A 27301-nucleotide genomic window follows, 5' to 3' on the forward strand; every position below is an offset into this window, starting at 1 on the left:
GAAAAAAATAACTTCAATAGACCAATGACAGACATAGAAGAGGCCTGCCAGAAAGGAGAACCGATCCACAAAACGACTTCTCTGACCTATAAATGGATACAAAATAGCATGGGAGCGATGGACCACGGATTCAGGGAGAGCTGGTCAAAAGCACTAAAGATCTCATTGTCGGAGGATCAATGGAGAAGAGCGTGCATTTTTGCCCACAAATGCTCACTGAGTACAAGCACCCAGGAAACAGCTTATAAGCTGCTTACTCAGTGGTATGCCACTCCGGCGAAACTGCACTCTTGGTTTCCGGATTATCCTGACACATGCTGGCGTTGCCATAATGAAAAGGGAACACTGCTACATATTTGGTGGCAGTGTCCCACACTAGAACCTTACTGGTCGGAAATTAAGGAGATCATTCTCCATATCACTGAGACGTCTTTAAAGTTGGATGCAGCGGGGTGCCTCCTCCATGTCAATGAATTCCCCATTAAAAAATATAAACACTCACTCTCTAAACACTTGTTGAACGCTGCAAAAGCTTTGATCCCAATTCATTGGAAATCTACAAAGATACCAACTATTAAAGATTGGCTCAACAAGGTTACAGAGATTCATGAGATGGAGGAGACTATAGCCCAGGCAGGAGAAAATGTTGACCGCTACCATAAAACATGGAATCCCTGGATAATATTCAGATATTCTCAAAAATACTCAAACTTAATGAACCAAGTTTAAAGCATCTAAACTTTGGAGTCAGTCCAAACATAGACCATCTACTTCTAAAACAAATTATGACACTGAATACTTGCTTTGTAAACCATTTGCTATAAATGATCCAAACACAGAAAAAGAATGTTCGGTATAGGATCTGAAGTTCTTTACCCATATGATTGGGTTAATGCTATAGATTGTTTCCTTCCTTTATTTTTACTTCTTACATCTTCTTACTATTTCTTATTTTTATACACTGATTAATATGTGATAAAAATTTGGGACACTATTAAAAATGCACTTAACTTGAAGGCACAAGTCTCGTAATCGACAACAATTGAATGATTTAGGCTGATTGAATCAATGTTGAATTATAGATATACTATGCGAATATTTCTCTTTCTTTCTGTTTTATAATGGAGCTGCGACTCCATAGTTGCAATAACTAGACTTCAATAAACTTTGATGTTAAAAAAAAAAATGATTTTATAACAGTCAATACATGTATGTGCAGCCAGTGAAAGCCTCTGAATTGACTCACTATCAGCCTCCTGCAATCCCCTGCAAAGAAACTCTTGGACTGCATGAACAGATTGTCTTAAGCTGGCCATACAACTTACAATTTTCTTATTCAATTTTCTTTAGATTTACCGTCAACTATGTGGTCCAAGTGCCTGCCTGATTGCGTACAAATTGAACGTGTTTAGGTTTGACCTCCTATTACATGGTTTTGGTAAAATTAAAGGAAAGTTGTACAAGAAAATTGTATAATGTATGGCTAGCCTTAATCTCACAAATCACTCACTAAATTGGCAGGTGAGTCAGCACTCCACTGGTAGAAAAATAGTAATATAAAATCCATAGAAGACATATGCAGGAGGGTGGTAAGCTTGATAGGAGAAAAGACATGTGCAGTCACCGGCAGCTCCTCGATGGGTATGGGGTCCCCTCAAGACATGTAAACAATAAAGGAGGGGGCCAGATCAGCATACTGTATGTCATACATAAACCGCAATTTATTCTGAAAACACTTACATCTAAAAACGCTGAATACTGCACACAGGGCTGGTAGTGCTATTGCAGCTACTCTCCAGTCCATCTAGACCTCTGCTCCATTCTACAAGCCCTATGTGCAATATACAGCGTTTTTTAGATGTATTTTCAGAATAAAATTGCAGTTTATGTTTGACATATAGTGATCTGGCGCCCTCCTTTATTGTTTAGATTGTCTTAATCTGCCTGCCAGCTCATCAGCCGTGGGGCGCAGGGGACTCTGGCTATATCACAACAAATTCTCCATAAAAAACAACTAGCCCTAACAGCAGTGGCGGTGCGTCCATTAAGGGCGCACGGGCCCCGCCCCCTTCTCCTGCCACCCCCTATATGTATCATGGATAGATTCATGCATAAGAAAGTGTAAAGTAGGGGTACCTGCAAGTGACTGAAAATCACAAACTCCGTAGACCATCTTCCTTGAATCTAGGACACAAAAATGAGAAGGGCTCAGAATGGACATGTAGTGTGAAAGTAATTTTAAGTTAAAATCATGCTAAAACAAAGAGCATAACCCAAGACACATACAAGAGGAAACCGGTAATTAGTATGTATATGATCACAAGGGTATATATTAGCTGCCTATTGGTTATTTATATAGACCTGTAGCTTAACCTTGACTGATTTTCCTTGAAGTGAATGTAAAGGCATTTTTTTTTGTTTGTTTTTTTTTTAGAGTAGGGAAGGTTTGGACATAATGTCAAGTTTTTAATGTGGTCTGTGGGGAGTGGGCTGGGGAATGAATCTCCAGAATGGGAGCAAATAATAACCTGATCAGAGTTTTTTTATGCATTCTTTATTTCTGAATGAATAATACTGTGGTTACAGATTTAGATGGCAGCATTAAAGCAGGTACAAAATAAATACTTTAGTGTATATCATTTGGTAACAAGTATTTGTGAGCAGTGGTATAACACTTCAACACGTCCAAGTTAACATTCACATAGATCATATTAGCAATGCTTAGAAGTAGATCTGATAGGAGTTTTAAAGTGATTGTAAGGGTAATTTTTTTTTTTTAATAACAAACATATTATACTTACCTCCACTGTGCAGCTCGTTTTGCACAGAGTGGCCCCGAACCTGCTCTTCTGGGGTCCCCCGGTGGCTCTCGCGGCTCCTCCCCAGATCTGATAACCCCCTTGGAGAAGCGCTCTCCGAGGGTTAACTTGTGGGCGCGCTCCCGAATCCAGCATTTGCGTCTATAGACACAGAATGGCGGACTCGGCCCCGCCCCCGGTGCCCGCATCATTGGATTTGATTGACAGCAGCGGGAGCCAATAGGCTGCTCTGCTATCAATCTATCCAATCAAAAGCCAGGAGCCCTGTGGAGAGAGAGACCGCGCGTCCCCGCCGACTGAATGAAGGGGTTCGGTTAAGTAAACCGGGGGGGGGGGGGGGGGGCTAGGCCGGCCGGTGACTGCCAGGTGTTTTTTCACCTTATTGCATAGGATCAGGGCTTTTTTTCTCAGAAAATAGGTGCAGGAACTCTCTTCAGCTCTGACCTCTGCATGCAACCTCCCTCCACTGCCCCCATGCCCCCCCCAAAAGCTCCACCATCTTCCACATGTCTTACTTTTGTTACTGTATTAAACTGAAGCACCCAGCTGGCTTTAGTACCTGCCCGCACACGGTAGATGGCTCTGCCTCTCTCACATGTCGGGAGATCATCCAGTGGGGATTTTCAGCATTCGTACTGCACCCCAAACATCTGCATCTCCCTTGTCCCCATCCTGCACTCAGTGGGAGCCACTCAGGAGATCAGATCTGTGGGAGCCGTTGGGAGACAAGCCAGACTTCTGTGTTTACAAAAGTGATAGTGGTGAGCAGGGAACAGAGGGCCTGAGCCAGAGGTGGTGGAACTGAGTTCCACCAAGTTCCAGCTGAAAAAAGCCCTGCATAGGATGCTTTAAGGTGAAAAGACATGAACCTTTACAACCCCTTTACAGCCTTTGCATGCTTCTAGTTCACACCCCCAGCCTCTCCTACTCTCAATTCCGTACAGCCAATGCCTTAGGTTAAAACGGAATTGTTCCAGTCAGGAATGTTTTCTACAGGAGGCTGGGGCTCTGAGGGATAGGCTTTTATTGAGAGGGTACTCTCGTACATGTCTGAAAAGGGCCTTCAAACGGGCCAATGGACGTTCTAGACAAGAGCTTCTATTCGGCACCAAGATGAAAACAAATGATCCTCAAGTCATCAGAGTGATCACTAAATACAGCAGTGGTTCTCAACTCTATTCCTCAGGACCCACCAACAGGCCAGGTTTGCAAGATAGCTGAAATACATCACAAGTGATATCACTTGCTGCTCAGTGATTGCAGTATTCTAGTCTGCAACTCCCCAAGGTAATACATAAAACCTGGCCTGTTGGTGGGTCCCGAGGACTGGAGTTGAGAACCACTGAAATACAGTAATCAACATAAAGCAGTTAGGCAAATTATCGGCAGGTTCTGGCATCTTTTGCGCAGAGACCCTTTGAGTCCCTATGTGTCAGAAAGTCCAGCTATCACATATCGACGGGCTGCCTCACTAAAGGACCTATTGGTCCAAAGTGAGTTTTTAGTGGAGTTCCATAAGGACCCCTGCAAGAGGTTGGGTACTATTACATGTGGTGGCTGCTCCATATGCCAATGCATGAATATCAGACAGGATGCAGTACTCCCTAATGGACAGCCGTATAGACCGCATAATTTCTTCAATTGCAAAACTGAGGGGGTGGTGTACCTCTTGACATGCCAGTGCCATCAATATGTGGGCAAAACGAAATTGAAATTCTACTTCAGAGCATCGAGACACGTAACCTCCATGAAGACTGCTAATCCTATGCTCCCTTTGGGGAGACACGTCACTGAGAGACATCAGGGCAGATTTCCCAAAATTACATTTTTGATTTTGGACTGGATCCATCCGAGTCCGAGGGGTGGGGATTGGAACAAGGTCTTCCTCCAACGGGAGGCTCGTTGGATTGCCGACCTTGGGGCCACCTCACCCCCCGGACTCAATGAACACCTCAGTTTTAGACCCTTTCTTGAGGGCTTCTCGGGTGGTTGTGAGAAGGAATGACGTAGTCGCTCATTCCTGCATCCAGCGTTTAGCCATCACATCTTTCCATTATCCCCCCCTTTTATTGTTGGGTGTGGCCTTTTTATGTTATGTGGACGTAGGGATGCTTTATTTGATTTAACTCCATGTTTCCCTGGACAAGTCATCAAATATGCCATGTTGCTAGCATTTGTTTTTTTTCTGATCTGATGTATATATTATGTTTTCCATATGTGCGATGTCCATTAAGGCTATTTTTGCATATATGTATAATGTGCTTTTTCCATTTTTCTGCCTGTTTATGTGGGTTTCCATCTAGACTGGCGGCCGGTATCGTGGATTTTTGCACCACTTTTGTGGGTCTCCTTTCATCCTACCCGGCGCACAAAGGCCCCCCTTTTTTGGGGGGCCTTTGTTTGCGGCCCGACTTGCGACCTTGTGTCTTTAGCTTCTTTGGTGCCTGGTACCTTGTCTGCTGTCATGGGGTGCTGTTTGTGCTGGTGGGTGGTACCTGCAGGACGCCGTTTTCACAGAGCGGTCCCCTTTGGTTCGGCTCTGTGGGGGGCGCCATTGCAGTCATCACCCAGGTTCCCTATGGTGGCAACTTTGGTGCACTCTTGACTGGTAGGTAGTAGGACAGGCCCTTTGCATTATTTGCATGGTTTTCTGGCATGCGCACAGCAGGGTCTCTGTCTTAGTTTCATTTTCATTGTTGATGGCTCCTTTGTTTACCGGTTGCCAAAGCAACTGTTGTGCACACTCTTCCGGTATTTTTTTGCGCGCTCGCGCTGTGAGAGGACTGAGGCTCGGCTGCTGGCGTGGTGGCGTCCCGCCCATTGCTATGGTGATGCGATGCGCGTTGATGTCATCACGCCAAACGCCGCCCCCGTATCCCTTATAAACCTAGTGTCAGCTGTGTATGCCCTGTCACTGTGAATGATGGCGGGTGCATGCATCTGACTCTGTAGGATCCGCATTGAGGGAGTCATTTGCTTATCTTATGCTTGACTTTCTAAATAATACACCGAAAGGTATGCTGTCTGCTCTACTAAGCCTTTGATGGGCTAATTTTCCCTTTACCCTTTACAGCAGAGTCCACGTCTGTAGAGGATGAACTCCTCTGGCATGGTCTGCATTTAAAAGTGTTTGGTTACTATGAGATGTTTTCTTTTTATATATCTTCATAGATTTATACCCAAACTTGAAGACTGATATATGTTTTTATGCCTCTGACTACTGCGGTTCTTCCGCTTCATTCCCACTGTGGATTCCATTATTGTATGATGCTCTATATAATGGATTAAATCTGCCGGACATGGTGCAGCTTGATAAACTCCTTAAATATATAAAATATCCTTTTTATCCTTTCTTTGTCAGATTGTACACTTTGGAGCTTTCTCTATAAAATCTGAGATTTACATTCACTTGTGCGCCTCTTCTTGCTGCCTCAGTGTGGGACTTGTGTGGATGATTGGCGACCCACTCAGTACATCTGTGTCCTTGGGACATCCTTGGTTTATGTCTGCGATGCTGCTTTTGCCCCCAGTCCAGCAGTGTAACTACATGATGACCATTCAGGGTATGCCTTTATGCAATTTCTATGCTATATGCCCTATGATGCAAAATTTTTTAAATGATTGTTTCTCATTTATATATTTGATTTCTACACAGTGTGATTCCTTCCTGACTTTTTCCCTGACGAAGGGACTGAAACGCGTCGGTTTATCTGGACCCTATGGGAATTCATCATTTTTGTCATCTATATTTTTAGTGGTTTGATACTTCTATTTTGTATATATGTATTTATTTAATACATTTGTATTTTTGTATACTGTTGCTGTTAAAGTCCCAGTTTCTTGGGGGGTATCTCCTTCTCCAAATTAACGGCACAAGGGATGTTGGCAACCCCAAGTGGTATGGTTGGATGTTCTCTCTTCTTTATGTCTTTACAACCTCTTTAACCTTTTCCTACTTTATCAGCAAAAAAAAAAAAAAAAGAGTTTTGGCTTTATATACACAACATATGGTAGATGATGGCTGAAAAGCTGGAAAGACAAAAGATTGCAGAAGCTCACCTGAATGGAATCAAACCCACTTGGTGGAGATCTCCTGAAAAATAACAAGATGCAATAATAGGCCGCAATTATGACTAATTAACTTCCAAGTGTATTCAAATCTAGACAAACCCAACTATGACCTATGTTAGGAAAGCTATACAGCTGTTCTATAGTATGCACATTAAACTTACCTCCCCTCCAATGTTGCACTAGAGGTCTCTGCATCTCTTCCAGCAGAATCACCATGGTTGCAGGGGATATTGATGGTCCGGGCCGAAGCAACACTTCAGCCCAGTGGCAGCTGGTGGTCGAAATTTTGAGGGGGGACTCAAAGAGACCTGGCCACCTCACTAGCGTGTCTCAGGACCCGCTTCCTTATTGGCGGGGAGGAGAAGCAGGAAGACATTAGCGAGTATTATTTCGTTAATGTCACATAAGTGGATGTGGTTGGGGCGCAGTGCTCCAATCTCCATGCAGGGTGCCGAGCGCATGGATTTCGATGTGTTTTTTTTTTTTTTTAAGCACGTGTTTAGAGCCGGAGAGCCCCAAGCCCACCCTTTTTGCAGCCAATTAGAGCAGGAAGCTCTAATCACGTGCTTAAAAAAAAAAAAAAAAGAACCCACATTCAAGTCCATGCGTTCAGCGCCCTGAGATTAGGGGCCGGGTGCATGGCTTAGGGGAGGCGGCGCCCCTGCACCCCTAATGGATGAGCTTCCGCTGCTTCAGCCGCAGAATGCAATTGGGAGCCCCAAATCCTTTTAGCCTATGTTTGGAGGCCTTTGTAGGCCTCCACTGTGTGCTCAGAAACTTTATATATGTAATGTTACCACTTTTTATCATATTTTGATATTTTTCTTCTGGGAAGCAAATGCTGGAACCAGCTCTCCTGGTAGCATTTACAGACCAAAACTAAATATTAGTTTTGTAGGAGGAATGGTGGTTTGAATTACATCCTCTCAAAACTTTTGAGACTCCAAAGAAGAGATTTTCATTGAGTAATTTGTGTCTCTACTCCTCTAAAGCTGAAGCCACCAGTTTCCACTGCCTATAATCTCTGAATCTACCAATTTCAACATCACAATCTTATTGTTCAAGACATGATCAGTCTAAATTACACGAGGTGTTGATAGGTTTACTTGTTTTCCTCCCTACTTTAAAAGTAGAAATGTAAACCAATTATGATGTGAAATCAGGATTCCATACCTGCTTACTGACTTTTCTCCATTAGTCTGTGTCCTCCCAATATACACATCTGCTACAAGCACATGATGGGCCTACAGGGACAAACAAAAAAGGCTATTAGAAGAATTATGTAAACACTGGAAGTGGAAAATTGTTATTTGACAATCGACCAGCAATTTGTTTGTCAGAAACACAATAAAGTGTACAGGGAAATGTCATATCTCCTTAAAATTCTTCAATCTAACAATATGTAGTGGAGTTTCCACTTATTGTAGCCTGAAAATAATACTTGACTGCTAACCAAATATTATTAACACTGCTTAGGATATTAAGGCCTGCATACTCATCATCAGTTCCCATGGAGATCTACTATATGTTATTTTACAAGTGCCATATGACATTACTATGAGTAAACCTTTTTTACAAGGCCTACAGTTATATAGAAATAAAATGTAAACAACCATTTACGAATGATACAAAAATCAGACTCCTATAGACCAAACTGTAATTATAGGTTCTTTTTTTTTTCCATTTTGTTTATTTTTTCTTCATCAAGTTTTAATTGGTAAAATATATACTATATTATGTCATATGCTCATAAAGACTGAGAGGACTAAGGTTTATATCTCCTATTCATTATTTTACTATTCAGGCACCCAGGGACAATTTGCTAACCCTGGCAATTGCCAGAGCAGCAGACAAGTAATAAAATACTTCTGCTTGTTAAGGCCCATAATCACGATACGAAAATCAGATGGAAAAATTCATACGAGCTGTCTGCTGATTTTCGGATCGTTAGTACAGTGCTTTCGACAGACGATTTCACTCTTTTGGCAGACAAAAGCTGGATGTGCAGACTATAAAATTTTTGTTGGATGTGAACTCAACGTCTGACCATCTTCAAGTTGCGAAAACAAACATAAAAAAGTATGCAGAGAAATCCAGAACATGTCTTGTAGTATTTAGCCAAAATCAACTAGACTAAAGCCTAGTACACACTATTCATTGCTTTTATCGTTCAACCCAGTGGGCTTAACGGAAAAAAAAACGGAAGAGCTTGGGAGGAGCCATTGTATTAACTATCCGATGTTAGTATGGTGATCTTTCCTGCTGAGCTATTGTGTTCTGATTGCTGCCCCCCCAGCCAGAACACACCAGTCAGGGCTCTCAGCCATTGCTTTCCATCGCTGATCGGATACCGATCAGCAGACCTTTTTCCGTCACACCCCTTCGGCTTCTGCACACACGTTTCTACTGAACCGGCCAATGCCGCTGATATACAGCCCGTGTGTAAACCCCTTTATTCTGTACTGTTGAAGACACTTTGTAGCTTCTCCAAACCACTTCAGTTCAGACCCTAAAAAGTGGTTTGGGAAAGCTTCAACATTAAAGAATAAGTCTAGCTGAATGCAACTACTGCTAGATATTATGACCTGGATAAATAAGTCATCTGGTAAAAAATATCAACTCCCTTGATCCAGACACATTAGATTTCTTTTCAAAGATCACATTAGATTTCTTATACACAAAGTTAATGATAACAATTTTGTACTGTTTTACTTTACTGCTTTATGGTAGTACTTAAAGAAACTCAGCCCAGGGTAAGTTTTATCAGGAGGCAAAATGCTTCCTTACTTGGATGTGTCTACAGAGTTGTAGCGTAACTGCCCCAAAATGACCTGGAAATGATCTAAAGCTTTTTTGGGTTTCAAGCCTAATTAAAACCAATACTTTCTATATCATTGACACCCTATCATACTCTGATACAAAAGGTGCCACCAGGACAAGAATTAAATCACCAGGTTGGGGAAATTTCCCCTTACTTCCTGTTTTAATGGCACCAAAAGTCTGCAGCTACAGAATATTGTCATATGGGGCCCGAGATCATCAGGAGCCGTTTGTAAAAGCAAACAGTTCTTTATTAGTTCCTCCCAAAACAGGTAAAAATAAATAGCTTCCTTCAGCAAAAAGTCAAACAGTTCACAGTTTTAGCATAGGAACTACACAACTGTCTCACCACCAATCTCTTGGTGTCACACTGAGGTGGGGTTCCTCTCCTGCTCCAGGGTGCCGGGCAGGCAGCAGGGGTTCAGCAACACGTCTCAGTTCCCCAAGCTTTCATCCGTGCTCACAGCTTGTGACCCACTCCACTTTGCCTCACTGACACAGGTGCCAATTCCATCCTACTGCTTTTCAAGCCTCCCTTTCCTGTGGCTTAACCCCTTCAGGACTGAGACTCCTTGTAGTCAGCGTTTGGAGGTTCTTCCCACCCACAACTCTTTGAAGCTCCAATGTCGGGTCCCTAAGGCCACTTTCACACTGAAAGCACCCAGCGTTATCGGTAAAGCAATAGTTTTAACAGCGCTTTACCGTCATTTTAGCTGCGCTTTTTTGGCCGCTAGCGGGGCGCTTTTAACCCCCACTAGTGGCCGAAGAAGGGGTTAATAGTACCCGCAATACACTGCTGCCAAAGCGCTTTGCAGGCGCTTCGGCAGCGCTGCCCATTGATTTCAATGGGCAGGGGCGTTTTAGGAGCAGTTTATACACCGCTCCTAAACCGCCCCAACGATGCTGTTTCAGGACTTTTTTTAACATCCTGCAAGTGCACCACTCCAGTGTGAAAGCACTTGGGCTTTCACACTGGAGTGACAGGAGAGGAGCTTTACAGGCGCTTTGCAGGCGCTATTTTTAGCGCTAAAGCGCCTCAGTGTGAAAGTGACTACAGTGTTCATAAAGTGGTTTTAAATGTCTTGTGCCCAGAGGTATAAAATCAAATATCTTCACTTACTGTGACCCATAGGGATAAGCTCGATGGTCGGGTCGAACATAAGTTCGACTCGAACATTGGGTGTTCGCCCGTTCGCAGAACAGCAAACATTATAGGGCATCCGTGGGAAAATCGAGCGCTGCGGAATGCCCCAATCGCAGTGCATTGCTGTATGATGACTGGCCAAAGCATGTACCTGACCTGCATGCTTTGGCCAATCACAGTGCGCTCTGCTGAGAGAGCCATAAGCCAGGTGCCTTTTGATAAATCATGGCTCAGGGGGACTGAGCCCCACACTATATAAAGCTGCTTACACGGCGACCATGTGTAGTGTTGTTGCCATGGACAGAGAGATAGCTTGAGTTAGATTAAGCAGGCAGGTTATTCAGTTAGTGGCAGTGTATTCTATATATATATATATATATATATATATATATATATATATATATATATATACACATATATACTCAGTGTTTATTCGATATTCAGCCAGTGCAGGCAGTGTATTAATATATATATATATATATATATATATATATATATATGTATGTGTGTGTGTATATGTATGTATGTATATACGGAAAGTATTCAGACCCCCTTAAATTTTTCACTTTGTTATATTGCAGACATTTGCTAAAATCATTTAAGTTCATTTTTTTCCTCATTAATGTACACACAACACCCCATATTGACAGAAAAAAACAGAATTGTTGACATTTTTGCAGATTTATTAAAAAAGAAAAACTTAAATATCACATGGTCCTAAGTATTCAGACCCTTTGCTGTGACACTCATATATTTAACTCAGGTGCTGTCCATTTCTTCTGATCATCCTTGAGATGGTTCTACACCTTCATTTCAGTCCAGCTGTGTTTGATTATACTGATTGGACTTGATTAGGAAAGCCACACACCTGTCTATATAAGACCTTACAGCTCACAGTGCATGTCAGAGCAAATGAGAATCATGAGGTCAAAGGAACTGCCTGAAGAGCTCAGAGACAGAATTGTGGCAAGGCACAGATCTGGCCAAGGTTACAAAAAAATTGCTGCTGCACTTAAGGTTCCTAAGAGCACAGTGGCCTCCATAATCCTTAAATGGAAGACGTTTGGGAGGACCAGAACCCTTCCTAGAGCTGGCCGTCCGGCCAAACTGAGCTATTGGGGGAGAAGAGCCTTGGTGAGAGAGGTAAAGAAGAACCCAAAGATCACTGTGGCTGAGCTCCAGAGATGCAGTCGGGAGATGGAAGAAAGTTGTAGAAAGTCAACCATCACTGCAGCCCTCCACCAGTCGGGGCTTTATGGCAGAGTGGCCCGACAGAAGCCTCTCCTCAGTGCAAGACACATGAAAGCCTGCATTGAGTTTGAAAAAAAAACACCTGAAGGACTCCAAGATGGTGAGAAATAAGATTCTCTGGTCTGATGAGACCAAGATAGAACTTTTTGGCCCTAATTTTAAGCGGTATGTGTGGAGAAAACCAGGCACTGCTCATCACCTGTCCAATACAGTCCCAACAGTGAAGCATTGTGGTGGTAGCATCGTGCTGTGGGGGGTGTTTTTCAGCTGCAGGGACAGGACGACTGGTTGCAATCGAGGGAAAGATGAATGCGGCCAAGTACAGGGATATCCTGGACGAAAACCTTTTCCAGAGTGCTCAGGACCTCAGACTGGGCCGAAGGTTTACCTTCCAACAAGACAATGACCCTAAGCACACATTTAAAATAACGAAGGAGTGGCTTCACAACAACTCCGTGACTGTTCTTGAATGACCCAGCCAGAGCCCTGACTTAAACCCAATTGAGCATCTCTGGAGAGACCTAAAATGGCTGTCCACCAATGTTTACCATCCAATCTGACAGAACTAGAGAGGATTGGCAAGGAGGAATGGCAGAGGATCCCCAAATCCAGGTGTGAAAAACTTGTTGCATCTTTCCCAAAAAGACTCATGGCTGTATTAGATCAAAAGGGTGCTTCTACTAAATACTGAGCAAAGGGTCTGAATACTTAGGACCATGTGATATTTCAGTTTTTCTTTTTTAATAAATCTGCAAAAATGTCAACAATTATGTGTTTTTCTGTCAATATGGGGTGCTGTGTGTACATTAATGAGGAAAAAAAATGAACTTAAATGATTTTAGCAAATGGCTGCAATATAACAAAGAGTGAAAAATTTAAGGGGGTCTGAATACTTTCCATCCCCACTATATATATATATATATATATATATATATATATATATACACTCTGCATCCAGTGTAGCCTATATCTACAGTGCATTTGGTGGTGTACTGTTTCTAATACACTTCAGGCGGTGTATTAAAATATATATATATATATATATATATATATATATACTGTATATATACACAGTCTTGTATATATATATATATATATATATATGGCCAGTATGGTGGCCTGAATTTATGGGAGGAGCCCGGGGGGTATTTAACCAGCCTGCTCATCTGTGGTCTTTGTCGGTTGCGCGATACCATGTCACTAGGTCGACTATTTGAAACTCATTAGCATCCGTGAGTTCCGTGTTCGAAGCTTTCGAGGCTTTCGTTCCCGTTCGTAGTTTTCGTAAAACGTGTCTGGCTTGGCTGTCACAGGTAGGGTTTCGTTTGACCTTTCATTTCATGCATTTTTGTTAGATATCTTGTCACCAAACCTCGATATCGAACTTACGAGTCATTCGTTAAAGCCCTACAAATAGCCGTAGCACTAGCCATTCACTCGTACCGCTATCATACCAAACATTTCTTCATTTTTATGTACCTCACTCCGATTCACATCCAGTAGCGTCAGTATTGCACCGCTTCGTTCAGGCGTGTCTCACTTCTTTTCATCTCTGCACCATGTTCCACAGACAGGTCGTTATCAGTCGCAATTCGCGGCACAACGATCCGTGCCTCTGTCATGGCTAAATCATTTTGATCATTTCACTGTCACGTACTGCGCTCCGATTCAAATCCAGTCGCATCCGTGATGCACCGATTCATCCCGGTGTGCCCCTGTTGTTTTTTCGGCCTCATTTCAGTACATGCTCCAGAGTCTGGTTCTTGGCAGTCGAAGTTTGCGGCTCACCGATTCATGTCTCTGTCATGGCAAAACATTTCACAGTCACGTATCACGTTCCGATTCAAATCCGGTCGCATCCACGATGCACCGATTCGTTCCGGCGTGCCCCAGGTATTTTCGGCCTCAATTTAGTACATGCTCCAGAGTCCGGTTCGTTATCAGTCGCAGTCGCGGCATGACCAATTCTAATACACTTTAGGTGGTGTACACAGTATCTAATACAGTGTGTACAGTTTCTACTTTTTTTATGGTGGTGTTCACAGTATCTAATACAGTATGTACAGTTTCTAATACACTTCAGGCGGTGTACACAGTATACAATACAATGCAGCCATTGTACAGTTTATAATACAGTGCAGAATGTGTACACAGTATCTAATACAGTGTGTACAGTTTCTAATACATTTCTGGTGGTGTACACAGTATCTAATACAGTGTGTACAGTTTCTAATACACTTTCAGGTGGTATACACAGTATCTAATACAGTGTGTACAGTTTCTACTTTTCTGGTGGCGTACACAGTATCTAATACAGTATGTACAGTTTCTAATACACTTCAGGTGGTGTACACAGTATCTAATACAGTGTGTACAGTTTATAATACACTTTCAGGTGGTGTACACAGTATCTAATACAGTGTGTACAGTTTCTACTACTTTTCTGGTGGTGTACACAGTATCCAATACAGTATGTACAGTTTCTAATACACTTCAGGTGGTGTACACAGTATCTAATACAGTGTGTACAGTTTCTACTACACTTCTGGTGGTGTACACAGTACACAATACAGTGCAGCCATAGTACAGTTTCTAATACAGTGCAGGCGGTGTACACAGTATCTAATACAGTGTGTACAGTTTATAATACACTTTCAGGTGGTGTACACAGTATCTAATACAGTGTGTACAGTTTCTACTACTTTTCTGGTGGTGTACACAGTATCCAATACAGTGTGTACAGTTTCTAATACACTTCAGGTGGTGTACACAGTATCTAATACAGTGTGTACAGTTTCTACTACACTTCTGGTGGTGTACACAGTACACAATACAGTGCAGCCATAGTACAGTTTCTAATACAGTGCAGGCGGTGTACACAGTATCTAATACAGTGTGTACAGTTTCTAATACACTTTCAGGTGGTGTACACAGTATCTAATACAGTGTGTACAGTTTCTACTACTTTTCTGGTGGTGTACACAGTATCTAATACAATATGTACAGTTTCTAATACAGTGCAGTCGGTGTAGACAGTATCTAATACAGTGTGTACAGTTTCTAATACACTTTCAGGTGGTGTACACAGTATCTAATACAGTGTGTACAGGTTCTACTACTTTTCTAGTGGTGTACACAGTATCTAATACAGTATGTACAGTTTCTAATACACTTCAGGTGGTGTACACAGTATCTAATACAGTATGTACAGTTTTTAATACACTTCAGGTGGTGTACACAGTATTTAATACAGTATGTACAGTTTCTAATACACTTCAGGCGGTGTACATAGTATCTAATACAGAGTGTACAATTTCTACTACACTACAATACGGTCCGGCCATAGTACAGTTTCTAATACAGTGCAGGTGGTATACACAGTATCTAATACACTTCAGGCAGTGTATTAATATGTATATATACAGTCTAGTATATATATATATATATATATATATATATATATATATACTCTGCATTCAGTGTAGCCTATATATACAGTGCAATCCGTGGTCTATAGTTTCTAATGCACTTCAGGCGGTGTACACAGTATATAATACAGTGTAGTGTGGTGTTGCAAAACAAAAAATACATCATGTCCGGAAGGCCACCAAAGAGAGGCAGACGCTCACAGGCCGCTAAAAGAGGGCAAGCAGCCTCTGTGTCAACAGGCAACAGTGGTGGTCATGGACATGGTGCATCCTCTGCTGGTGGTCGTGGGGCATGGTTGTCCTTTTTTTCTGCTGCTGGCCGTGTTATTGAGCCACAACATGGTGGATAACGAAGCCGTCCTCATCCTCCCCATCCTGTCACCCAGGCTCAGAGTAGTTTGCCTTTCAATGCAGCTGCCAAAGCGGCCTGTTCCACCAGGCTCCTTGTCCACAGTCACTCCTTCCGTAGCCCCACCATCATGCACGGAGGAGTCCCCAGAATTATTCGACCACAGTGTCGGGTACATGTTGCTGGAGGATGAGCAGCGATTTGAAGGCACCGATGTTGGTTCCCAGGTTGAGGACGGGAGTAACATGAGCCTGGAGAGAGGGGGTGCCACAGAAGGACAAGAAACTGACAGTCATGTTCCCCCAGCTGCAGCATACTGCCAAATTTGCTCCAGTGACGAGGAGGGAGGGGATGATGAGGTTACTTACTGTATTTGTGTGCCTGAGAGAAGAGAGGAGGAAAGTGAGAGGGAGGAGGAGGGGGCACAACTCCAATGAGACAGGATGTCCTCTAGGGGGCAGCCAGCCTATTGCATCACACTGCAGAGATCCGCAGGTGCAGGGCTCCGCTGACTCCCCGCTGAATTTAAAAAGTTCCTCGGTGTGGGCCTTTTTCGACACGTGTGCAGCAGATCGCACCGTTGTTGTTTGCAACCTATGTCTGAAGCATGGCCAGAACAGCAGCCGCTTGGGCACCACATGCTTGACCAGACATATGACGACCTGCTATGCAGTCCGTTGGCAACAGCACTTGAAAGACCCACATCAAAGAAAAAGGCTTACTACTCCTTGCTCCTCATCTGGGATCTCCAACCCTACTATACTTCCAGTCCTCTCAAAAACCTGCACTGAGAGGAATGAAGGTATAGCAATAGGTGTCCCAAGTACTTGCAGCCAATCTGCTAGCAGTACACCACCAATTGATTTTAGCAAGCAAATTTCCCTACCCCAGTTGCTGAAATTCAGTCCCAGCCATCCACATGCTCAGCGTCTAAATGCTAGCTTGGCCAAATTGCTAGCACTGCAACTGCTGCCTTTTCAGTTGGTAGACTCTGCCCCTTTTCGTGAATTTGTGGAATGTGCTGTACCTCAGTGGCAGGTTCCAATGCGCCATTTCTTTTCATGGAAGGCCATTCCAGCTCTCTACCGGCATGTGGTAGGCAATGTTTTGGCCTAGTTGGACAGGGCAGTCAGCAGTAAGGTTCATATTACCGCTGACTCATGGTCCAGCAGGCATGGGCATGGACATTACCTTTTCTTCACGGCGCACTGGGTAACTCTGCTGGATGCAGGACAGGGTTCAGTGTTGTTTGAGCTTGTTCTGCCACCATGCCTTCAAAATGCTAGTGGTGAGTCTGCCACAGCTCTCTTCTCCACCCCCTCCTCTTTTTCTTCCTCTATGGCCTCTTCTGCATATTTGTCCTCTGAACCAGCGGTGCTCCGTAAGCATTCTAGCTGGTACGCAATCAGTCAGGCTAAAAGGGGTACGCAATCAGTCAGGCTAAAAGATGCCATGCGGTGCTTGAGTTGGTCTGCCTAGGGAACAGGAGCCACACTGTGGCAGAGATTCTGTCAGCTCTGCAGGGGCAGGCTCAGAGGTGGTTGACGCCATGCCAGCTTCAGCCAGGAATGATTGTATGCGACAATGGCACCAACCTTCTCTCCACTCTTTGACAGGGACACTTGACCCATGTTCCACGTTTGGCACAGGTCCTGAATTTGGTGGTGCAGCGGTTCTTGAGCAGGTACCCAGGCTTACAAGATCTCCTGAGGCAGGCCAGAAAAGTCTGTGGTCATTTCTGCTGGTCATACAGTGCCAGTGCTCAGCTGGCTGACATTCAAAGGGAATGCAACCTGCCCACCAACTGCCTCATTTGTGACATGCCCACCAGTTGGAACTCAACATTGGCAATGCTGCAGCGGCTGCACACACAGCAGAGGGCCATCAATGAGTACCTGTGCGAGTATGGCACCAGGACAGGGTCAGGGGAGTTTGTCTTCTTTTTGCCATGCCAGTGACTACTGATTAAGGATGCATGCACTGTCCTGTCACTATTTGAGGAGGCCACACGGATGGTGAGCAGCGACAATGCATATATCAGTGACACTGTACCTCTAGTCTTAATGCTGGAGCACATGCTTCGTGGAATCATGGACAGGGCACTTGAGGCAGAACAGCGGGAGGAGGAGGAGGACTTCCTTTCCTCTTAAGGCCCCCTTTATCCAGATAACATTTCTGTGGGCCCGTCAAACACACAGGAAGAAGAGGAGGAGGAGGATTGTGTCAGCATGGATGTAGAGGATAACACTCAGCAGCAGTCTTCAAGGGATGGTTTTCAGTCCCCAGAAATCCAAGGAGTTGTACGTGGCTGAGAGGAGGCAGTTACTGGCTGGCAACCCTTCTTGATCCACGTTATAAGGGTAAAGTTGCAGAACTCCTCCTGCTTTTGCAGAGGGAGCAGAGGATGAAACATCTTCAGGAGGCCTTGAAGAAAGGTTTGTGTAACGCATTTCCAGACCCAGAGGTTACCATTTCCTGGTGCTGGACAACGTGTTGCTGAAGCTTCATTCAGTCAGAGGAAGAGTGGTGGAGAAGGTGGGCGGCTGACCAATGCCTTTAAACAATTTTTCAGTGCCAAGGTCTGATTGGTTCAAGCAACCATCGCCAGCGTCTGCATTATATGGTGCAGGAATAACTAGGGGCAAGAGCAGACCTTTCCAACAGAGCATCCACTGGGTTACTGGGTCTTGAGGATGGACCACTGGCCAGAACTTTCTCAATATGCAACTGAGCTACTGGCCTGTCCTGCATCCAGCGTGCTTTCTGAATGCACATTCAGTGCTGCTGGAGGGTTTGTAACGGATCAAAGAATGCGCCTGTGCACAGACTCCATTGATAGGCTCACATTCATAAAAATGAATCAGTCTTGGATCAGCAGCTATCAAGCACCTGATGCGATGTAGCTGATTGAATTTGCTATGGATCTAGGATCCCTTGAAGACTGCCTATGCTGACTAATCTAATCCTCCTCAATCTTGGTGATGCTAGCTTCCAACAATATTTTTGGTTTAGGGCACCACCACCACCACCCAAGGCTCAATTTTTCTGCCCCTGTTTAACAGGGGCATGTAATTACAATTTTTGATATATTTCACAGCAGGGCCCGTTCCTGCGCCCAACAAGAGTATCTGTAAGGGGTTACAGTGTTGTGGCATCACCACCACCACCCAAGGCCCATTTTTTTTCCCCCTATTTAACAGGCGCATGTAATTAAAATTTCTGATATAATATTTCAACGCATGGCCCATTCCTGCGCTCAACAAGAGTAACTGTGAGGGCTTACAGTATTCTGGCGCCACCAAAACCAAAGGCCCAATTTTTCTGCCCTGTTTAACAGGGGCATGTAATTACAATTTTTGATATAATATTTCATAGCAGGGCCCGTACCTGAGCCCAATAAGAGTAACTGTGATGGCTTACAGTGTTCTGGTACCACCAAAACCAAAGGCCCAATTTTTCTGCAGAGTATATAGAGCAGACCATATAGTATATACACTGCTGTTCAGAGTATATAGTGCCTGGGGGCCCCCCATGCCATTTTTTTAAAAATGTGGGTGTGGGGTTCCCCTTAATATCCATACCAGACCTGAAGGACCTGGTATGGATTTTGGGGGGGACATCCACACCATTTTTTTTTGGTATCTTTGGTATTTTTTATCTATATTGCTGGGATCCGACAATACATTACAGCCGCGAGCAGTTTTGAATGACATTTTTTCCTTTAGAAATTTAATTTTGCTGTGGTACTGTTATAAACATGGGAAAGATGCTCTACTTTACAGGCATACTAAGGACACCCCCAGGCACGATAGATAAAGGAATATTTAATTTTTATTGTTTCACTTTAAGTATTATTAAAATCACTGCTCCTGAAAAAACGTCCATTTTAAAACTTTTTTTGCATTGATACATGTCCCCTGGGGCAGGACCTGGGTCCCCAAACACTTTTTATGGCAATAACTTGCATATTAGCCTTTAAAATGAGCACTTTAGATTTTTCGCGTTTGCGTCCCATAGGACACTTTAACGGTGTTCACACAAATGTTTTGCCTGTTCACAAGTTCTGCTGCAAACCAAACCGGGGGGGGGGTGGGGTGTTTGGCTCATCCCTAGTGACCAAAATGTGCTCCCCTTGTGAACACCCCCATCACCACATCTCCATGACCTCTATAAATGGGTCCTAAGCGCTTTAAGAGTATGTTTTCCCTCCAGAAGCTTTATCCAGATTTGCTCCCCCAGGCCACTTCTTCATAAACTGCACTAAATTGCACAGCGATTGTTATAGTTGAAATATTGTGCAGCTGAGGGAGGTGCGCTGTAGTACAATTGTACTGTATGTGTATGGTGTCATTGAAGGGAATTTATTTACTTTGTTGTATTGAGGAATTGCATGCACCAAACCATATTGTCTTTTCTTACCTTGGTTGTATCCTTTTTATAGTATAAAAGCACGGTGGGGGCACCTGCACTTGGTAATAGACCCATAGTGCAGAGTATTGAATTGATAGATTCACTACTGTGATGCCCTGCCTAGATCACTTAACCGAATCATTTTTTGAGCACAATATGGGATGCCAAAAGGAATCATCAAAGTGGTTACTATGAGAAACAACATTTTATTCTCTAGAGGTTTTTAGCATTAGAATACTTTTGCCTATGTGAGCAAGAATAGTGATGAACATCGACAGGAGACTTTCTCAACCTTTACCCCAAAGGAACCCTTGAACTAATTTTTAAAGTGATTGTAAAGTCAGAAGGTTTATTTTATCTTAATGCATTCTGTGTGCAGCAGCCCCCCTCAGCTCCCTACTTACCTGAGCCCATCTCTATCCAGCAATGTTGCACGAGTTCCTCAGCCGTCCGGTACTCTCCCTCATGATTGGCTGAGACACAGCAGGGGCGCCATTGGCTCCCACTGCGATAAATCAAAGTCAGTTAGCCAATCAGGAGCGAGAGGGGGTGGGGCAGAACCACGGCTCCGAGTTGCTTTGTGCAAAACCACTGCACAGAGCAGGGAAGTATAACATGTTCTACAGAATCCTGTCTGAGAATGGCTGATCTACATTATATTCTAACACTGCCTTACCATATTTATAGCTTCTGCGGGACTGGCTGAAAAGTATATTCCATTCCCATATTCTCTTTGCTGGACATCTAGAAGAGAAAGCAATTTATAATAGAGAAAGTCAATACGTCCAGGCACAAGGAGTGCATGCAGACAGTAGTTCAGGCAAACATACAGCAATTATGGCTGTAATAGTCTATACAGTCTCTGATGCAAGGGCATAAAATGTAAGGCACTTTGGGGCTGCTGTCCTCAGAGTTGAGCCAGCTCCGTGTAAACGACAAAAAGGAGGAGAGAGGGGAAATGCCACTTAAGTGCAGTGTCACAAGGAAATGTAATAAAAAAGCGATTAAAAACACTTATAGCATAAAAGACATAAACATGCTTGTCGTATGATGGATAGTTCGCCAGTGTCCTCAATCCTGCATGGGCCTCCGGTTTACTGGGAAAACAATGGAGGAGGACTGGACATTCTGTGGAACACAGGAAGTCCTTGCCGTTCAGTGTGGAAAGCTCTGATAGACGTGACGTCACCAGGAGAGGAAGAGGTGGCTGGAAAGTACAGACTACGCACTCGAAGCTCTCTGCTCCTTCTGAAGGCCTCAGAAGAACCAGAACCTTCCATTGTTTTCATGTAACAATAGTAAGATTCATATGTTTTCTATGTATGCAATGCTTGGTGGGCAAAGTCTGACCCTAAAATAATTCACATATCTTTAGGTTATGCTCAAACACACAACATTATAGCAGCAGGTGGTACTGCAGATGAAATCTAAAAATTACAGATCCACTCCACAGAAGCTTCACTCCCGGGGAAGGGCAACTTCACCACAGTGTCCTAGATGTTCCTCGGTCACTGGGTCCCTTATCCACATGTTGTGGCGTTGCCCCAAACTTAATCGCTACTGGGAAAATATATTTACAACTCATAATTCCCTCTGTTCAACTAAAGTGGTATTAGATCCCAATTTGCACCTCTGGGAATTATCCCAGAGGATCTACTTCCCGACAAAATGCATATCATGTGGACAAGATCCCTATACTTAGCTCACAAACGCATATTACAGAAATGGATATCACCCACACCTCTAACACCCAACCAATGGCATGACATTCTTAATTTCACATTACAAAGAGAAGAGTTAACTTATAAGCATAGGGGGTGCCCTAGAAAGTTCCAAAAAATATGGTCCTCGTGGTTGGACTCTAATGTTTCATCTCGTGACCAGCTGCCTCGGGGCACAGAGGAAACCAACTAAGATAACATTGCCCATTAAGTGGATGGAGCCTGGATAGCGATTGGTGAGTGACAGGCAGGGGGAGTGTCTGGTTAAAGTCACAATGGTGACTTCACCTAATAAAAAAGGATTGTCTATGGTATTGTTAGTGGTGAAGATGTGTTGCTCATTGTATATTGGATTTATTTTGTGTACCGCACCATCTCTGAGTCATACCCAATGTACAAATGCTCTACACACTCATTTGAGTAAGTCCTTAATACATGTACTAAATACGTGAAATGCTTTATTTGAGTGTTTTTGATTTTTTTTTATTATTAGCTGTTTTTCCATTTGTATTGTTTGATTGTCTATTGTATTTTGAAAATAGGGTTAATAAAAACGACCTGCCTTAAAAATAAAATACAGATCACAAACCCAAGAGGTGTTTACAGGGAATACACAAAGAGGGGATGTCAAGTTGTTCAGGGAATCATAATTAACCTAAAATAAACTTATGAATATGTTTTCTGAATGTAATGTGCCTTTAAAAGAATTCACTTTAGAGGTCTTCCCATGTTCTGGAGTTCACATTAAGGTGCATGTTTATTAAACTGAGATACTCCACTGTGCAGCAGTTTAATAAGCTGCAATGAGCAGTGAAGATGGTGATTCCAAAACAAACAGCCATAAGGTGCTAAGGAAGCACTCTACTGGCTGTTTGTGTAAATTATTATTATTATTCTTAAGGTACTTATATAGCGCCGTCAATTTACTCAGCGCTTTACATATACATTATACATTCACGTCGGTCCCTACCCTCAAGGAGCTTACAATCTAAGGTCCCTAACTCACATTCATATACTATGGCCAATTTAGACAGAAGCCAATTAACCTACCAGCATGTCTTTGGAGTGTGGGAGGAAACCGGAGTACCAGGAGGAAACCCACGCAGGCACAGGGAGAACATGCAAACTCCAGGCAGGTGGTGTCAGTGTTTGGGATTTGAATCAGTGACCCTTTTTACTGCTAGGTGAGAGTGCTACCCACTACACCACTGTGCTGCCCATATCTCACTCCCTGCTTCTCCACGTTAGAGGTGGGATTATGTCCTCTGCTTCTGTATATATACAGGTCCATGCTCCCTATGGCATCTGATGGCTGAGGACCTTTAACCCCCTAATAAATACCCCAATGCTTAAATGTTAAGGGGACCCTGTCATCTAGTGTGAGTATATTCCCACACAAGACACCAGTATATTATTGTTAATAAAAGACCTATGTGAGAGGGGCCATTCATAAACAATTGTGCTTTTATTCATATCAGGACATTTCTGTGACTCTTGTAATGGAGTGTATTTATGGCTATATAAATTACACTCAGTAACAAGTGTCAATGAATGTTTTGATATAAATAAAAACACAATTATTCATGGATGGTCCCTCTCGCATAGGTTTTTAACTTTATTTTATTTTTTTAACTCTTATTTTGTAAATTTTTTTATTTTCATTGATGAGTGTTTGAGCGAATCTCACTAATGCCGCGTACACATGAGCGGAATTTCCGTCATAAAAAGTCCGTTGGGAGCTTTTCACCGTATATTCCGACCATGTGTATTCCCCCACTTTTTCCGTTGAAAATTCAGAAGGACTTAGATAGAGAACATGTTCTATATTTTTCCGACGGAACTAATTACTATCGGAAAAAACGCTCGTCTGTATGCTGTTCCGAAGAGATTAGTAGAAGGAGCCCAAAGGGTGGCGCACTGGCTATTGCACTTCCTTTTTCTAGTCTCGTCGTGCGTGTTGTACATCACTGCGTTCTTGATGGTTGGACTTTGGTGTGACCGTGTGTATGCAAGACAGCATCAGAGGAATTCCATCTGAGAAACCATCACAGTTTATTCCGACGGCAAAACCGCTCGTGTGTACGAGGCATTAAACTCAGTACCAGGTCCACCTAGCGCCCAGGGCAAGGATGCAGAACTTCGCCCCCTCCCCCACTGTTAATGCATGCCGTAGAATGGGTTTACTACCCTGTGTCCAGTCTCTGTCCCCCTGCCTCATTTTGCCCAGGGCAGCTGCCCCTCCTGCCCACCCCTTGTCCAAGTTATTCATCACACTCCATTCACATCTCTATTCAGTCAGAGAAGCATAAATGTTAATAAACAGGCTCTACTCTGGGAGCTTCATATATGGTAGATGGGCCACGATGTGTAAATGCCCTCTACATCGCAGTTTAATAAATGTACACTTAAACCAGGGCTGTCTTAATGAGTGGGCACACCTGGGCACTGCCCAGGGGCCCCAGCTGCATGGGGGGCCCCTGCACATTCCCCAAAGCAGCTGGTCCTTGAGTCTATGCTGCCCCAAAATTGAGGGCCCCATGATGGCTGAGACTGATGGATACACAGGGTAGGCAGGCTGGCAGCAGTGCGCCGTGCTGTGCAGAACGATACCTATTATTTCACAGCCAGCAGGGAGGGGCGGGGCCAGAGCTCCAGTTTTGCTCTGACCCCGCCCCATGCAGCTTAAATGCTCAGGACTCGAAGGCTGCGGGGTAGGAGCTGGAGTGGGAGCTGCTGAGTCAGCAGCACTGAGAGCCCACCTGCAGAAGTAGCATTGTGGATGGTGTCATGGTGAGCCCAGCTGTCCAGCACTTTTTGCACCAAAGGGTTTGGAATTCTCCCTCCTCCGCCCCTCCTTCTGCCTGCTTGATTGGTATAGGTGAGTCCAGTGCTGGAGGTGGGCACATAGCCAAAAGTTTACATGCACTGAATCTCCACTGGAAAAGGGGGTACTACATGGATGGAATAATGGTGCTGGGGGATATCAAGGGTGTATGGGGGAAAATAATGCTGAGGGGGGGATCTGGGGTGTATAGAGGGTAGCAATGCTTGGGGTAGCTTGGGTGGCTATAGTGCTAAAGATATCAGGGATGTAGAGAGGCCACAGTGTAGGGGGTATCAGGAATGTAGAGGGGGTCACAATACAAGGGGTATCTTATGGTATATGGAAACAGTGCTGGGGGGAATATCTAGGGTGTAGAGGGGTCAGAGTGCTGGGGGGATATCTGGGATGTAGAGGGGTCAGACTGCTGGGGGGATATCTGGGATGTAGAGGGGTCAGAGTGCTGGGGGGATATCTGGGGTGTAGAGGGATCAGAGTACTGGGAGGATATCTGGGGTGTAGAGGGGTCAGAGTGCTGGGGGGATATAGCTGGGATGTAGAGGGGTCAGAGTGCTGGGGGGATATCTGGGATGTAGAGGGGTCAGAGTGCTGGGGGATAACTGGGATGTAGAGGGGTCAGAGTGCTGGGGGGATATCTGGGGTGTAGAGGGGTCAGAGTGCTGTGGAGGTATCTAGGGTGTAGAGGGGCCATAGTGCTGGGGAGGTATCAATCTAGCAGATATATTATATGCACAGGACAGCTTTGTTACTTTATGTTTGTAGTATTTCCCACTGTCTCTTTGCTGTACAGAATGATTGTTCATGTAGTTAAGGCGGAGCTCCACCCAAAAGGGGAAGCTCCGCTTGTCTGCCTCCTACCTACTTGATGTCTGTTTACCTGCACTGTCTCCATTGTATGGGCCCCAGAGCATTACTTTGCCCAGAGGCCCATGATGCTATTAAGACGGACCTGACTCAAACACTTTCCTTTTCAGGAGCAAGAGAAACAGATGAAGATGACTATGAAGAACAACTCCACAACTCCAAAATGCTACAGATTGTCACATAGTAACCCATTTTTGGATTTGTAGAACAGATGCTGTGTGTGACATTTATAGACTAAACAAACAGAACAAAATAAAATGAAAACAGAAATGTACTGGGTTTCTCACTTGTATGATTCTAAAGCAGGCAGGAAATGAAATGAAGCACGTGATTGGTTGCTATAAAGATTACAAAAGAATTACACATATTCCTGGGAATAAAATTACCTTATGTGCCCTGCAATTTTAAACTGAACCTGTAGCCAGGCTATGGACATTCAATCATTTACATATACTTAAAGTGTTACTAAACCCACAACAGTAAAATCAGTCTGTATATGCAGTAAAGCATGCTTATTATACTCAATGTGGAACCTAGGGGGTTAATCCTCTGCATTATGAAAAAAGGCAGTTTGACCCTGTCTTCTCTGATCATCTCCTTCTTCCACAGTCTCCCTGATATTTACAGAGCCAGGGAACAGGCTGCACATGCTCAGTTTGGTGTGTATTACTAGAGAGTTTTTCTTTTTTTTTCTTGAGAAAGTGCATGTGATCAGCGCAGGGCCGATCAGCACTGTGCAGACAGAGGGTCAGTGGCCCTGCATTCTCATTGGACATCAGACCAAAATGAGGGACAAATGAGGAGGAAAGAGGGACAGCGGGACTTTGTTCAAAATCAGGGACAGTCCCTCGAAATCAGGGACAGTTGGGAGCTATGTAGAAGGAAGAACAGCACAAGTGATTGCTATTGCTTTGGGTGATTACCAGGAAAACTGATGATCAGGAGACTATAACACCAGCATTTACCCCTGGTTCACATTCATGCGGTGCGGGAAACGAAGTGAATACTGTGTGTTTCCCACAACACACTGCAATTGCACTGTGTTTTGCGATCTGCTGTGGGTGTCCATTAAAAGTTCACAACACCCCTAAAGCAGGCCGCAAATGCAGTGCGTTTGCCTGAACTATATCCCATGGGTTTAAACACCAATATAAACCCGATTCCAGAAAGGCTAAAAAAAGGGGGCTTCACCTTTTTTGATGTGGAGCGATTTGAGCCATCAAAATTGAATGGGCTCATATCTCGATTCACTTGCAGTTCCCAGAACTTCAAAACTATGGGTCTGGCTTTTCCGGTAAGTGTTGAATAGGATAGGCATTTGTATGTAAGTCAAAGCATGTTTATTGGAGTATTTTCATGGAGAATTAAGTTAGCTCTACCCCAGCAGCCTTCAGAAGCTTCCCCTACATTAGATATAGATAGAGACAGCCAGCATCCCATGATGTCAGGAAAGAAGGTGGTGGCTTGGGACCCAGCATGCAGCCGCTGAGTGCCATATCATTGCGGGACGAGACTGGATTCACTGGGCATGTAAGTATGTGAACTCATTACCTCACTCCATTTAGCTCACACTGTTAACCAT

The 27301-nt window shown here is 43.9% G+C and overlaps 1 protein-coding gene across 2 annotated transcripts in view; it reads right to left on the reverse strand.

The window, feature by feature from the left end:
* LOC141111649 (uncharacterized) overlaps positions 1 to 27301 on the reverse strand; it is a 674371-nt gene that overhangs the window by 6129 nt on the left and 640941 nt on the right. The window contains exons 15-18 of one of the 2 annotated variants that reach the window (XM_073603803.1): positions 20969 to 21036; positions 8064 to 8134; positions 6879 to 6912; positions 2137 to 2184 (exon numbers count right to left, since the gene is read on the reverse strand). In XM_073603803.1, the coding sequence (XP_073459904.1) occupies positions 2137 to 2184; positions 6879 to 6912; positions 8064 to 8134; positions 20969 to 21036 (221 nt within the window). The remainder of the gene's footprint in view (positions 1 to 2136; positions 2185 to 6878; positions 6913 to 8063; positions 8135 to 20968; positions 21037 to 27301) is intronic. The other variant, XR_012236466.1, reaches the window with a different exon arrangement.

The sequence above is a fragment of the Aquarana catesbeiana genome, linkage group LG11 (genome assembly GCF_042186555.1).
Source record: "Aquarana catesbeiana isolate 2022-GZ linkage group LG11, ASM4218655v1, whole genome shotgun sequence".
Taxonomy (NCBI): Eukaryota; Metazoa; Chordata; class Amphibia; order Anura; family Ranidae; genus Aquarana; species Aquarana catesbeiana.